We start from the raw sequence: 15271 nt of genomic DNA, 5'->3' as shown, positions 1-15271 counted from the left end.
TATCATTATTTCAAGGTGGGTCATGATAGGTTGGTTCAGATCCATCAAGCCATCAAGAAACCATCCTGAAACACACATATATACAACAAATATATTTTGACTTTTATGATAGATCAGTGGTTCCCAACCTGTGGTCCATGGACAACCAGTGGTCCGCAAGAACTAAAATATGGTCTGCGGCCTCACTGTTACTACTACGGATAATAACACAGACCAACGGAAAAAAAATTCTTGCTGTCTTCATTTTTAGGCCTGTTCCTGAGGTTATTTGAAGTGCTGATTCAGAAAACTGCAGTGGATAGACCACATAAGTTCTAAATTATTAAATATGGTTTTGTGTGGATGAGCAGATGGAAACTACTGAGTGGCATATGTTTTGTATCAGAAACTAGAACTGATATGGTCTATCCAATGCAATTTTCTGAATCATCACCCCAGATAACCAAACTGAATCTAAAGTTGGCCAAAAACTTATTTGTAACCCTTTTGGTACTAATTTTGGAGACTGGTCCCTTGTCAAAAAAAGGTTGAGAACACTGTGATAGATAGAGCCCAATATAGCTCAGGTCCAGGCTATCTGAACAGGCATATCTCTTTTTATGAGCCTATTCAAGCTCAGAAGCCTTCTGTGTGTTGTTGAAGGCTTTCACAGGGTTGTTGTGTGTTTTCCGGGCTGTCTGGCCATGTTCCAAAAGTATTCTCTCCTGACGTTTCACCCACATTTATGGCAGGCGTCCTCAGAGGTTGTGAGGTACAACAACCCACAGAAGCCTTCTCTTTGCCAACTACCTTCCCCAGTTCATTTGGTGGGAACAAAGGAGAGAGCAGAATGACATCCGTTTTTGTGCTACTTTTATTAGCCAGTGAAAACTTTCCTATTCCGTCAAGCTGTTAAGAACTGACTGTAATAACGTGCTGTCTGTCTTGCTTTCAATGTGAATTGGTCTTAATAACCCGTGGGCGGCCTTGAGTGCGGGAAAAAGCAGGAGATAAATGAAGAGCATCATAATAATTAGGAAAGCCAGCCATACCGGAATCTGACCCCGGCAGCTCTTTTCATAGAAATGTTTTTCTGCACACCTACCAAAATGAAAAGTCTGAGTCACTCCTGCAAAATACTCCTACAGAAACCAATCTGAGAAAATTAATTTTTATGAAGTCACTCTGGATTTTGCCTTGCGTAGCACGTGAAAACAAGCCCTTGAAGATGAGGCCACGGCAGACGAAGGGCAACCTTCACATGGCTGAAAAAGGCCACCCTTTTTTCTTTACTCCCAAGAATTCCATAGTTTAGCGACTGTTGACAAGGACTTGACCTTTCGTGCTTCAACAAAAGATAGGAAAAGGTTCCAAAGTGTCTTCACTGGCAACTAGAGGAAATGAGTCGGGGGGGGGGGGGGGGGTTGGTGAGAGAAAGTCTAAACCACAATCCAATAATAGTCTAATTTGGGCAGTCAGTCAATTGCAATTTCTAAGTCTTATCCGAATGGACAAACTTGGTCAGCACCTGCTAAACCATTGTATCCATACCAGTACATGTCTTCCTTAAATCCCTTTTCTAAGAAAACTGAGACAAGGAGAAGAAGATAGCACAAAACAAAGCACATGTTTCACTGCCGCTTGTAAGTTAATGAAATGGAAGGAGAGAAAGCACCTACCAACCACCATGAGCGTGAATTCAAAGCCCTTCTTGACAGACTTCCGGTGGACTTGGTTAGGAAGGTTGGCAAAGCCAACATACCCTGCAGAGTCGGAAAACTGGAATGGGAAAGCAATAAAGAGAGCCATGAGGCAGCATTGTAATTCTTTCAAATGATTTATAAGAATCGTTCAAAATAAATGTTCAAAAACAACCACAACAAATAGCAGACTGCAGTAGCTGGCTAGTTAATAATTTTACATATATTATTACATATTATTAAAAATCTGCTTTCTAATGTTGCTCTTTTTCTTTGTTTTCTTTATCCTGAATAAAAATGGGAGGGGGGGATCAAAACGTGAGAACAAAAAAAAAAGGACTGCTCTAGATGTTTGAAAATCAAAAAGATGTATGATTCATGCTTCCTCTTTCCTTTCTGGGTCTCTCACGCAGAAATGCATGGGGCGAGGGTATGTACATAATGTCCCCACACTAGAACAACGTGCAGCTTTCCACATAGACACCCCTTCTCTTTTAAAAAAATGGCAAATCCAAGCTTCCTTTCTTGCCACTTCTTGAAAAATATCAGAAATGGCACCAAGTGCTCTAATAATTGAAGAGACTGTTAACATTTTACCACTATTATCCCTGCTTTCACATTTCCATGGTAAGCCCAGCAACACATCCCTACGGATATAGGGGCCATACTGTATATGATTCCTTAGGAAAATACTAAGGCTAAGCATCCATATTGCTAGCACATGTGTCTGGTAAGATACAGCCCAACGCCACTGCGCTTACCTTTACTTTTTCACCCGCCTGAGACATGTTCTTGCACTCCAAATTTCAGCCTGCAAAAATATATACAAACGGTAATACTCAGAACCACAAAGCCATGAATGAATTACACTATTTCCCATCACAATAGCACAAAGAAACCAGCATACATGGACCTTTACTCATCACTGGTTAAGGAAACCCACATTCCTTGGATTGTGCCTTGAACCAAAGAAAGCTCAGGAGCATAAAGAAGACAGCACACATTGCAGTGAGTCACTGTGTGACCAAGCCAGGCTTTCCTGGGTATAAGTCAAACATTTTAGCACTAAATCGCACTGATAAGACCAAAGGAGAGTGAAGATTAGTCATTAGACCACTACTAAGGCATTATGTAATTCAGATGTCAAACTGACATCTGAGATAGGGCGGAATACAAATAAAGTTATTATTATTATTATTATTATTATTATTATTATTATTATTATTATTATTATTTTCTCTCATTCTCTTTCAGTCACACTACCTCACAACCTCTGAGGATGCCTGCCATAGATATGGGCAAAACGCCAGGAGAGAATGCTTCCGGAACATGGCCATACAGCCCGGAAAACTCACAGCAACGTACGCTAACGGCATTTGATTCCCTGCCTTTTAAATGTCAAGATATAGCAGAACAAAAGTATCATTCTCTTCCTCTCCTCTCTCTTTTTTAAGAGTTACAGCACACTTCAGAAGGGAAAGTGTCTTTCAAACCATAGCAAATATATGTTCCAGTTAAAAAGAAAAACTTTTGGAAAATTCTTAGAATACAACGCCTTCACTTTTGCCATCTTTCAGATGGCTAGACCTGGCTTCACTACACTACTTTGGGAAACCCTATGGACTTGGCAGGGAGTTGGAGCATGTTCTTTGGAGCATGCATGCTTCGTAAGCAACAAATGGTTCCCTCATCCTGAACATCTGCAGGAACAAAGGAAGAAAGTGGTAAGAAATTGCATTGCCGGGTGTCTTGATGAATCGCCCGTCTTGGTCTGAAAGAGAGGAAATGACCTACAGACAGACACCTGTGAGGTCTGGATGCAGATGTTTCCCGGTTGCTTTGCAAGAGTTACGACGGGTGGCAGGATGCGGCGCTAAGAAGGAAAAGCAAGGGCTCAGCACTGGAGAAAACGGACAAATAAATCCTGGAGTTGACAGAACCCATAACTAACCCTTGTGGGGATGGGAGGGGGAAATTCAGCCATAACACGCATATATACTCATGTATAAGTCGGGGGCAAAATGATGGATTTTGATACGACCCATGGACAAGTCGAGGGTCATTCCGCAGAAAGCAGTAAGGACAAGCAGTTCATGGCTGCAATCACCATTTTCCCCATAGAGTATATTAATTTTTATGTTTCTTTTGGGTTCTCCTGGAAAGGAATAAGCTTTTGCCATTTTACTCAGATAAAGAGATGGTTCCTCCTTTGATAAGAGGTAATGTACAGTACTCATACTAGCCAATGGATAAGTCAAATTTTTGGGAGTCAAATTCTGACTAACATTTCTAGATTTGTGTTGTCGAAGGCTTTCATGGCCGGGATCACAGGGTTGTTGTATGTTTTTCGGGCTGTGTGGCCATGTTCCAGAAGCATTCTCTCCTGACGTTTCGCCCAACCTCTGAGGATGCCTGCCATAGATGTGGGCGAAACGTCAGGAGAGAATACTTCTGGAACATGGCCACACAGCCTGAAAGACATACAACAACCCTATTTCTAGATTTATACATAAATATATAGTGTATATATACACATTTTTTATCGTGTCAGAAGCGACTTGAGAACATACTGCAAGCCACTTCTGGTGTGAGAGAATTGGCTGTCTACAGAGACGTTGCCCAAATGTGTTGCTGGGAGGTTTCTCTCATGTCCCTGCAAGCTAGAGCTGACAGACAGGAGCTCACCCCATCTCACGGATTCGAACTGCCAACTCTCAGGTCAGCAACCCAACCTTCAAGTCAGCACAAAGGTTTGACCCATTGCGCCACTGTGGCAATATACAAATAAATGCACACACCATTAAAATACTTGCTGTAACCAATCCCATCCAATTTCAGAGCACTTGCAGATTCATGTTTCGACCCGGGTCCCATCTCCCAGAGAACATATTATGTACATAGATGCAAATGCAAGTATTCCAAAATCCAAAACACTTCTGGTCCCAAGCATAACAGATGAGGGAGACTCGCCCTATATTTCACATCTGTTGTTCTATTACCAATGGCAATTGGGATTTTCAACAAGTCAACTGTTCAATCCATGCAGGACATCGAAGAGGACATTTAAAGCAGATGAAACATGTTTTTAAACAATCAGCGTCACCGGCTCTAATCTCAGCACAACTTCAATTGTTATATTTCACAGATCGCTCCCTCCCGCCCGCCAAGCAAAAGCAATGCAGCTGTACAAACAGAGCTTTCAGTAGCACTTGGACCCATTCCCAGACCAGTTTTTTTTTTCAATTGATCAGCTAACAATCGAATCAGCATCAACCAAATCCTGACTCACAATCAATGTAACTACTCCCCCTTCTACAGATAATCCAGATTATCTGCTTTGCACTGGATTATATGGCAGTGTAGACTCCCATAACACAGTTCAAAGCAGATAATGTGGATTAACTGCTTTGATAATCTGGATTATATGGCAGTTAGAATGGGCCTAGGTTCACTCCAAGAATCTCTAGGTCTTCCAGAACAACTCCGCCAAGCAAAGCTGAACATAAGAGATGCTTTTGAGGACCTACAGATTCCTAGAAAGAAATGCTTCTAAGGCGCTTCTCGCTGAAGTTGGCCACAGATCAATAAATTCAAATTAGAACCCCTAACCCTGATGAAAGCAGAGAGCCAACTATATTTGCTGATCAAGGGAGAAACACTGGTCTAAAGGCGAAAACACACTTCCAAATAACTACCGTATATACTCTAGTATAAGCTGACCCAAATATAAGCCGAAGCACCTAATTTTACCACAAAAACTGGGAAAACTTATTGACTCAAGCATAAGACGAGAGTGGGAAATGCAGCAGCAGCGGGTCAAATTCAAAAATAAAAATAGATATTAATAAAATTGCATTATTTGAGGCATCAGTGGGTTAAATGTTTTTGAATATTTATATAAAACTGTAATTTAAGATAATAATAAGACTTTAATAAGATAAGACTGTCCAACTCTGAATACCTATAAGCCGACCTGAATAGAAGCCAGCCAGGACCCTCACTCAAGTATAAGCCAAGAGGAGCTTTTTCAGCCCTAAAAAAGGGCTGAAAAATTAGGCTTATACTCAAGTATATACAGTACCAACCCATATAGAACAATACTTTTTTATTTCCAATCATTACTGCAGAACTGCAGCAATTCCTGGAGACGAGGAGAAGTAAACATCAATATTTTGGAACCAGGGTCCTGAGAAAGAAAAATCAAGGGATGTTTCTGACTGTTATGTAACTCGGCCAATCACTTCTCATCAAAGATCATTTTCTGAACTCCACGTACTGTACCAACACACTTCCGATCTCATGGGAGCGCAGTCTTTGGAAAGCAATGCTCCGAAAGTACACAGAGCCCTGGCACAGCCGCTCTCTGCCCAAAAACGCCATGCTCGTCACCGCATCAGGATCCCAGGACAAGAAGAGGCCGTCACGGCAGAAGCAGGAAGGAACCCAGGCAGCTTCCTTTGGAACTCAGGGAGGTCAAAAGTAAACTCTGCCAGCCTGCATCTGAAGGACGTTATATAAATTTTCCTGGGTTTATGCACACAAAAGGCCAGCCAGTGGCCTCTTTTGTAGGATCATACAAACTTGGATTTCATATTTAAAAATATCATTTTATTATTTAATCACCCATGACAAAATCATACTCCACCATAGCATGGCATCCCCACAAACTCAACAGTTCTCCCCCAAATCCTTACTCAATGGTCAAATTACCATACTAGTCAGCTGACTACAGTCAAACAGTTCATGAAACTAAGAATCTCTGAAAGAAGCACTTTATATTTGTCTTTAAACCCGGACAAGGAACCTATGGCCCTCCAAAGATTGCTGGATTACAACTCCCATCAGTTTTGCTTAGCACAACCTACTTTGAAGTATGCTGCAATGCAACAACCCTGGGAGGGTTATATGTTCTCCACTCTTGCTTTGAGCCTTTGAATCCTTTTGAAATAGTTGTTTCATTCTGTTTTAATGAATTTCTTTTGTCAACAAAATTCTTTTTCTAACTGTAAGCTAATCCTGGTGAGTCAGGATAAAAGACAAAGAGAACTGTTCTGGGAATTCATGCAAACCCTGCCGAACGCTGTTACAGCTATGATTCATTACTATTTTAAAACAGTTTTAGTTGTTTCACATCAAATAACTAAAGTGTTTTTGCAAAATGCATTAAGTATCTAGCCCTGGCAATGACTAATGTACCTTCGATGTTGCTCTGAGTAAGCCGTTTATTTCAAAAGCTCTAACTAATATGTGTTAATATCTGACCAGCTGATGGTCAACCCTATGGAGACAAAACAAATTGAACATTATTCACCTCCTTCAACATCGTATATATTAAATGGGTCCAAAAATACGGGAGGAGGTGAGAATTCAGGTCTGAGTTTTCAAGTTCTCTTTCCATCTGAACACACTTCCAATCTGTCTTGCCAACATCCACGCTTTAAAAAAAAGAAATCCACCATAAATAAGCACTAAATTCATGAATAAATATGAATTCCCATAAAGGTTCCAAGATCCACCTCTATTTATTATTGCTCTCTTCCCTCTGATATCTCTTTCTTGCTTTCCAGCTTTGCTGTTGAACTTGGAAAGGGACCTTGGATAGATTGACTAGTACTGTCTTAGTTTTACCCTTTCTCTCTTCTGCAGCACTGAGGAGCAAGAAAATATTTTGCTCCATGTGTCCAATATTAGCTTGGGGTTTCTTCCCAGTTCAGGAAAGGAGTCCTCAGCTTTTGTTCCCTGTATCAATACATAACATGAACCCCCAAAACAGCATAACCAGATATGGTTAGGGCTCCAGCTCCCATCATCCCTAGCCAGCACAGACAATAGCAAAGGATGATGGGAGTTGCTATTCAGCAAACTAAGGAGGGCCAGATATTCTCCAACCCTGCCCTTTCATCCATTCAAACACACACACAGAAATGAGTACGACCAGAATATAACATACTCTTACTCATTTTTACAAGGCCATATAGCTGACTCCACAGAGCCAACCATCTTGAATTCTATTCAAAACTGCTAATTAGGATGATCTTTTGTAAACACAGATGAAACATCGCATCTTGAAACATTTACTTTTGCAAGTGTGAAGCTGAGAGGAATGCTGAAGATGGTCTAACCCTGTCATTCTTTGGATCGTATATTGTATATTTATGTTTACCATTTGTATTATTTTAAATTGTTCCATGGTTCTGTTTATTATGTGTATTGTATTGTATTGTTTTTATCATGTTGGAAACCGCCCTGAGTCCCCTGAGGAGATAGGGTGGTATATAAATAAAGATTATTATTATTGACACAAAAACACAGCAAACAAGATGTACATGCTGGATTTCGTATCACAAAATCACAAGTCGAACACTTCCCAAGCGTTTAGGACTGTGTGATTATTATTATTTATTATTATTATTATTATTATTATTATTATGGAAGAATCATGCAGCCCCAAAAATGCCTTTCTAGCTTTTGTACAAGGCTAGCTTTGAAATCCTAAGATAGGACCCAATGCTAGAATCGTGAACCAACACTTTGGGTTGAATCCAAAGAAGCATGAGCCAAAGGGAAAGAGTCGCCAGTCATTTCCTATAAATATTTGCTCAAGTGCTCATAGTTATATATCCTACATCTACTTTTATGCTTTTTCTTACACAAAGGACTGTCCAAGAGGAGAGAACACTCTTTCGCTTTTTAGCTAGTTTAACTCTTCTCATACTCAAGGGGAGGACTGCCACATATATACTGTAACTCTACACTGTGATTCTATCGAATTTTGGAGATTAGCAGATCAGTAAAGAGACTTAAGACAAAGAGTCTGTTTGAAAAGACATAAAGATAGCGTCCTCATAGTCACAACAGCAGCAATGCCAGCTACCCCAAGAACATCAGCCATGGCTGATATCTTTTGCAGCATTTGTCCCTCTCAAGCGATTAAAAACCAGCTCAGACGTCCATGCCTTATTCTCCCAAATCCTATACGTCTGGAATTTGGAGCAGCGATTAGATGTCTGTAGCCAGTTTTAACTGAGCAAAAAGCCCAATGTGTTTATAATGCCAAAACCAGAGACATTTTCTCAGCTTTGAAGAGAAGGGCCAGTTGGAGACGAGCCACTAGACACGTTTGGCTTTTCCTTATTGAGAAAGGCAAGGATGCATGCAATAGTTGACAAATTACTTGTGGGTTTTATCGATGGAAGACCTAACGCTCTGGGTGGGGATGGAAGCAGGAAGCCTCCAATCCATGTGGCATTCCTCAAATGCTTTCAAAATTACAAAGCCAGGCACAAAATCTGGAGCTTATGAGCAAAGGGAAAGAGGAGGTTGAAATGCCAAAATCCAGAACCGTTTACAGAATACAGTAGTCTGCTCATAGTATTTCACATAGGAAATACTTCTAAGAACCGAAACGGGCGTAATCCCCATCGGAAAAAAGGCAGCGAACTAATGACTAGACAAGTACAGACTTGTGCTGCCAACTCTCTCTCCGGCAAAGCATTACTTCCCAGAGCTAAGAGACTGTCTCAACATTTAATTTGATTTCGATGTGTCTCTCATAGACTTTTTCAGGTTTCAGACCCACAGACTTTTCTTTGTCCAAACTATCAGGGATTTGTGTGACAAAAGACCTCCTAACTGCTGCTGACTTGCTAAAACCAACAATCCTTCTCCATTCAGAAAGAACAGGGTCGACATATGGAGCAGAAGATGAAATATCCTCTGTCTACTTTAATCACTTCGAATACAGGTTGAGTCTCCCTTACCCAAAAGGCTTGAGACTAGAAGTGTCTTGGATTCCAGATCTTGGAAAACGTGTACAGTAGAGTCTCACTAATCCAAACTAAACGGGCCAGCAGAAGCTTGGATAAGCGAATATCTTGGATTATAAGGACTGATCAAGGAAAAGCCTATTAAACATCAAATTAGGTTATGATTTTACAAATTAAGCACCAAAACTTCATGTTATACAACAAATTTGACAGAAAAAGTAGTTCAATACGCAGTAATGTTATGTTGTAATTACTGTATTTACGAATTTAGCACCAAAATATCATGATATATTGGAAACATTGACTACAAAAATGCAAGCCAGAGGCTTGGATAAGCGAGGCTTGGATTAGTGAGACTCTACTGTATTTGCGCATACACACATACACATATGCATAACCTTGGCGACAGGATCACTGATATTTCATATACACCTTATATAGATAGCCTGACAGTCATTTTATTCACATTTCCAATAATTTCATACATGAAACACAGTTTGTCCCCACTAAAAATCAGAAAGTGACATTATTTCACTATTTAGACAATATCAGGTTTTGAAGAACCTGGATTTCCGAATTTCAAATAAGGGATGTTCAACCTGTACAGACTCAGGAATAAAGCTATTGACAGAGATGTTTAGTGCACAGTTTGTCATGAGGTTCTGACCCTTTAAGGCCAGCTAATAAGGAGCCCCCGATTGCGCAGCGAGTTCAAAGTGGATGAGCTCCCTCTATCAGCTCCAGCTCCATGCGGGGACGTGAGAGAAGCCTACCACAAGGATGGTAAAACATCAAAACATCCGGGCGTCCCCTGGGCAACGTCCTTGCAGACGGCCAATTCTCTCACTCCAGAAGCAACTCCGGTTGCTCCTGACACGAAAAAAAAATCCAAGATATTAACTTATCCAAGATTCTGCTGGCCCGTTTAGCTTGGATAAGTGAGACTCTATTGTATCTTGAATTGCCATAGCTCGGTACAGTAGAGTCTCACTTATCCAAGCTAAACGGGCCGGCAGAAGCTTGGATAAGCGAATATCTTGGATCATAAGGAGGGATTAAGGAAACACCTATTAAACATCAAATTAGGTTATGATTTTACGAATTAAGCACCAAAACATCATGTTATACAACAAATTTGACAGAAAACGTAGTTCAATAGGCAGTAATGCTATGTAGTAATTACTGTATTTACGAATTTAGCACCAAAATATCATGATATATGAAAACATTGACTACAAAAATGGCTTGGATAATCCAGAACCTTGGATAAGCGAGACTCTACTGTATACAGCTTTGAACGGAGGTCCTATTCTGTCTAATCTTCCAACAGATTGAATGATCGGGGATCAACTTCAGAATGAATAATAATAATAACCTCTATTATTACGCCCGACTGCAGGTGAAGTTATAATAAGAAATAATGATGTATCTTGAATTTGCCATGGCTCGGTATTATGGAATGCTGTTAATTGTAGGTTTTTGGAATGAGAAAAGTGTCATTCAAAGTAGATGTGTGGTTATCTGATACCATATAAAGGGAGTAGCTCAGTAGTTCCCAACCTGGGGCCCCCAGATGTTTTTGGCCTTCAACTCCCAGAAATCCTAACTGGGACTTCTGGGAGTTGTAGGCCAAAACACCTGGAGACCCACAGGTTGAGAACCACTGGAGTAGATGAATAGGGATTGTGGGAGTTGAAGTCCAAAACACCTGGAGGGCCTCAGTTGGCCCAGGCCTGGCCTAGCCCTTTCTTGAGGCCTTCCCAACTGAGGCTGAGGCTCCCGCCCATTTGGAAGCCAAGCTGTCAGTCACTCCTCCCTCCCTCGCTGCAGCTCCCGGCCTGGAAGGACGAAGACCGGCCTTCCCTCGCTCCTGGGCCCCCGAAGCCACCGGGAGCGTGTCCCCTTCCTTACCGTCCCCTCAAACCCCGACACTCCGCCTCAGGAACCTCACTCTTCAGCCGGGCCCACAAATCCGGAAGCGAGTTGGGGGGCGGGGCTTGGGAATCCCTGCCTTCCCAAGCCCCGCCCTTTCTCCCTTCAAAGTCCCAAAGCAGGTCTCCTCAGAAATGCGGGCCTCCAACTCCCAGAATGCCTCACCATTGAACTCCCTGGCGAGGGCTTCTGGGAGTTGGAGGCCCGCAGTCTGAGGAGACTTTGTTGGAGCCTCCCAGGTTGAGAAGGCCTGTCCTACAGCGAAGCTGCTTCTCTCATTCTTTCCCACTGGAGGCTGGTGGCTTGTCTTGGTCCAACAAACTTGCCTGAGTGAGACCTTTATTAATGCTGTTCGTTAGAAATGCTCATTGTTTGCCTTTCAATTGTAGGAATGCCCCTTCAAAGGTGTGTCATGTATGATAGGGCCTTGCCCAAGAGTGGTGGGGCCTGACCAAACTAGGCCAGAAAAAGTCATGTCTGGGCAGATAAGGCTTAACCTTTGCTATAAGAATGACTGGACAATTGTTCCCTGCCACCAGACGAGAAAAACAATAGTGTTTAAATCAGTCATGATGAAAGTTGGAGGCTGTTTATAAATTGTGTTGTCAAAGGCTTTCATGGCCGGGATCACAGGGTAGCTTTTATGTCTTTCAGGCTGTGTGGCCATGTTCCAGAAGCATTCTCTCCTGACATTTCGCCCACATCTATGGCAGGCATCCTCAGAGGCTGTGTGGCATGGATAAACTAGGCAAGGATAGGGTTAGGGTTAGGGTTAATTAATTAATGCTGGCTTCCCAGTGACAAAGGACTCTTACCACACCTTGGACTCTCCACAGATATATATATATATTCCTTTCCTTGCCTAGTTTATCCATGCCACACAGCCTCTGAGGATGCCTGCCATAGATGTGGACAAAACGTCAGGAGAGAATACTTCTGGAACATGGCCACACAGCCCGAAAGACATACAACAACCCTGTTTATAAATTATTCCACTATTCAGATTTAACCATTTTCCTCCCTCAACCGGATTGGAAAAGTGGTCGGAAGTGTCTTCGTTTGGCATAATTTGTGACTTTATTATTATTATTATTACAGTAGAGTCTCCCTTATCCAACCTCCGCTTATCCAACGTTCTGTATTATCCAACTCTGCCTTTTAGTAGTCAATGTTTTTGTAGTCAATGTTTTCAATACATTGTGATATTTTGGTGCTAAATTTGTAAATACAGTAATTACTACACAATGTTACTGTGTATTGAACTGCTTTTTCTGTCGATTTGTTGTAAAACATGATGTTTTGTTGCTTAAATTGTAAACTCATGACATAATTTGAGGTTTAATAGGCTTTTCCAAAACATCATGTTATACAACAAATTTGACAGAAAACGTAGTTCCATACGCAGTAATGCTATGTAGTAATTACTGTATTTACGAATTTAGCACCAAAATATCACGATATATTGAAAACATTGACTACAAAAATTCATTGGATAATCCAGAACGTTGGATAAGTGAGTGTTGGATAAGTGAGACTCTACTGTACAGTAATTACTACATAACGTTACCATGTATTGAACTGCCTTTTCTGTCGATTTGTTGGAAATCCAGTATGTTTAGTTGCTGCTCAGTTCTGCTCTGTTTGTTATGCAGACAGAGTTGAAAAGAGGAGGAAAGGGTTAAGGGAGAGGCAGTGGGCGGGATCATGCAAATTCCACACCAATGGAGAGAGTAAGAAACACTGGGATGTCTGCAGTGGAGGAAACACGTAAAATCTAGGATGAAATTGTCCCCGAATGAAAGCGTTCTTTAGGTGGTGGCCCGTAGTGTTTGGTGAGGACACTGGCAGGGTTTGGGCTACATATTCAAGGCGCTCGCTATAACCTGAAATGTCATTGGAGGGAGTTCTTTTGGTGGCTCCTCAGCACTGTGGGTTATAGATGTTTGTAGAAGCAGGAGCCTATCTGTGGAGGTGAGTACCCCAGCCACATACACACATACAGATTTTCACATTTATTACGTGGATAGATATATCCTAAAGTTATGAAGATACATCGAATTCACTTTGCCCTGAATTAGGATGTTTCCGAGCACACTCCCACGTCAAACGCTGTCGCTTTCCCATAAATACAACCCCCTCTCCAGGGTGCTAATTAAAAACCTCTCAAGACAATAAAAAACAGCGCTAACAAGGACGAAAAAATAATCTGTGGATATCCGTAACCTTGAGATCAGGAATCGTTGCTTCTCCTTTGCCAGAAATAGACTGCTGCAAGCAAAGTCATTCTGGAAAAGTAGGGCGGCTCGGCTTTGGGGGATGGAAGTCTTTGCTGAATGCATAAAGTTGGGAGGGACCCCCAAAGGGCATTCAGTCCAACCCCCTTCCCTGCATCAAGGCCCACAGAGAGATGGCAATCCAGCCTCTGCTTCAAAACCCTAAATCATAGAATGATTGAGCTCAAAGGGGTCCCCAAAGGGCATCCAATCCAACCCCCTTCCATGCAGGAAGATACCATCAAAGCCCTCCTGACAGATGGCCATCTAGCCTCTGCTTCAAAATTCTACATCATAGACTCAAAGCTCTGACTGCCGCCATCACATCAAGCCATGGTGGTGTCAAACGGCATTCATTCTACAGTGCGGATGCGCCCTGTGACAGCTCTAGTTTCCAAAGTTTCCCAACAAGAGCCGATCGCAAGACCCGGTGAGCCATGCTCAGAAGGGTAACATAGGACAAGTTCCTCATGCTGGGATGCCTCTTCGTCACGTTGTCTATTTTGGGGATCCTGAAAGATCCCCAAAAGGAAGTCTGAAGGAATGTGTAAGTGGAGGCAAACTCAGTAAACTCTGGCACCGCCTGGAACAAAGGAGAGGGAGTTGGCAACCTTGTGATCTATTATTATTATTATTATTATTATTATTATTATTATTATTATTATTATTATTACTATTAGTATCATACGCCTTTCCTTTCTTTCCCTTTTTTTTCTCTTTCCTTCTTTCCTTCCTCCCTCCTTTCCCCTAATGCGTGCATCACGTTATGATGCTAGAACAGTAAAAATTATATAGCAGAATATCTAATTTGTACTGCCGGTACATGCTAATAGCCCTTTGAATGCATGTTTTTGAACAAGTTCAGTCCCACCCAGAGACGTCTTTTACTTGGGCAGATAGACAATACTATAAATGGGAAAGAACTGGAAATTCATCCCTTCAACTGGGATACGTGCATAGCCTTCCTGTTGCAAAACTGCTTTCCTGTGACATCAAAATACATTTCACTACATGTGACTTATAACCGAGACCATTTCTCTCTGTCCCTAGTCATGGTGAGCATGTGTCATTCTTAACAATAAGGAAGCCGCAAGCGTTTGCTGTGAAAGTAATGACTCCAATTGTGTGACATAACCTCAGACCAGAACAGGCTGAAACATTTGCTTCCTTCCTTTGGGAATGACCACAAAACACATTGTGACTTAGCGAAAGTGAGATATGGCTCCGCTGCCATTGGAAAATGCTGTCAAGCAACCTGAATAGTTCCTTAGTATGTGAGAAGAGGTTTGGATAAGCGTGAGCAAAGTGTGCCGGTTTTTGCTTTTGAGTTGCCTCTCGACATGTGCCAGTTAACTCCTTCGGGTTTTCCAAGGGCCTTTTCGCACCGTTCCGTTATGCCGCATTATTTCATTTCAAATCTTCTCCATTCAGCATCATTGCCCCCTTTTCGTCCACATTAATGTATCTCCTGCATCCATCACTTGCTTTGTGATGGGATCATCTAATTCAATTGTATTTGCATTAGCTCTAAGCATAATGGCTGAACGTACAATAATGTTACGACACTATAACAACAAATATATAGATAGCAGAAATGGGAAGAATCATAGAATCATACAGT

At 41.6% G+C, this 15271-nt stretch overlaps 1 protein-coding gene across 2 annotated transcripts in view; it reads right to left on the bottom strand.

The window, feature by feature from the left end:
- The window catches only part of LOC100557579 (septin-2), a 54317-nt gene extending 42823 nt beyond the window's left edge, over nt 1–11494 (bottom strand). For both annotated transcript variants that reach the window (XM_003225124.4, XM_008117363.3), the window contains exons 1-3: nt 11357–11494; nt 2441–2490; nt 1659–1758 (exon numbers count right to left, since the gene is read on the bottom strand). In XM_003225124.4, coding sequence (XP_003225172.1) covers nt 1659–1758; nt 2441–2467 — 127 coding nt within the window. In that variant the 5' untranslated portion in view covers nt 2468–2490; nt 11357–11494. The remainder of the gene's footprint in view (nt 1–1658; nt 1759–2440; nt 2491–11356) is intronic.
- Nucleotides 11495–15271: the final 3777 nt, after the last annotated feature.

Source organism: Anolis carolinensis, chromosome X (assembly GCF_035594765.1).
Source record: "Anolis carolinensis isolate JA03-04 chromosome X, rAnoCar3.1.pri, whole genome shotgun sequence".
In the NCBI taxonomy this organism is placed as follows: Eukaryota; Metazoa; Chordata; class Lepidosauria; order Squamata; family Dactyloidae; genus Anolis; species Anolis carolinensis.
This window is presented reverse-complemented; position numbering and strand designations above follow the sequence as displayed.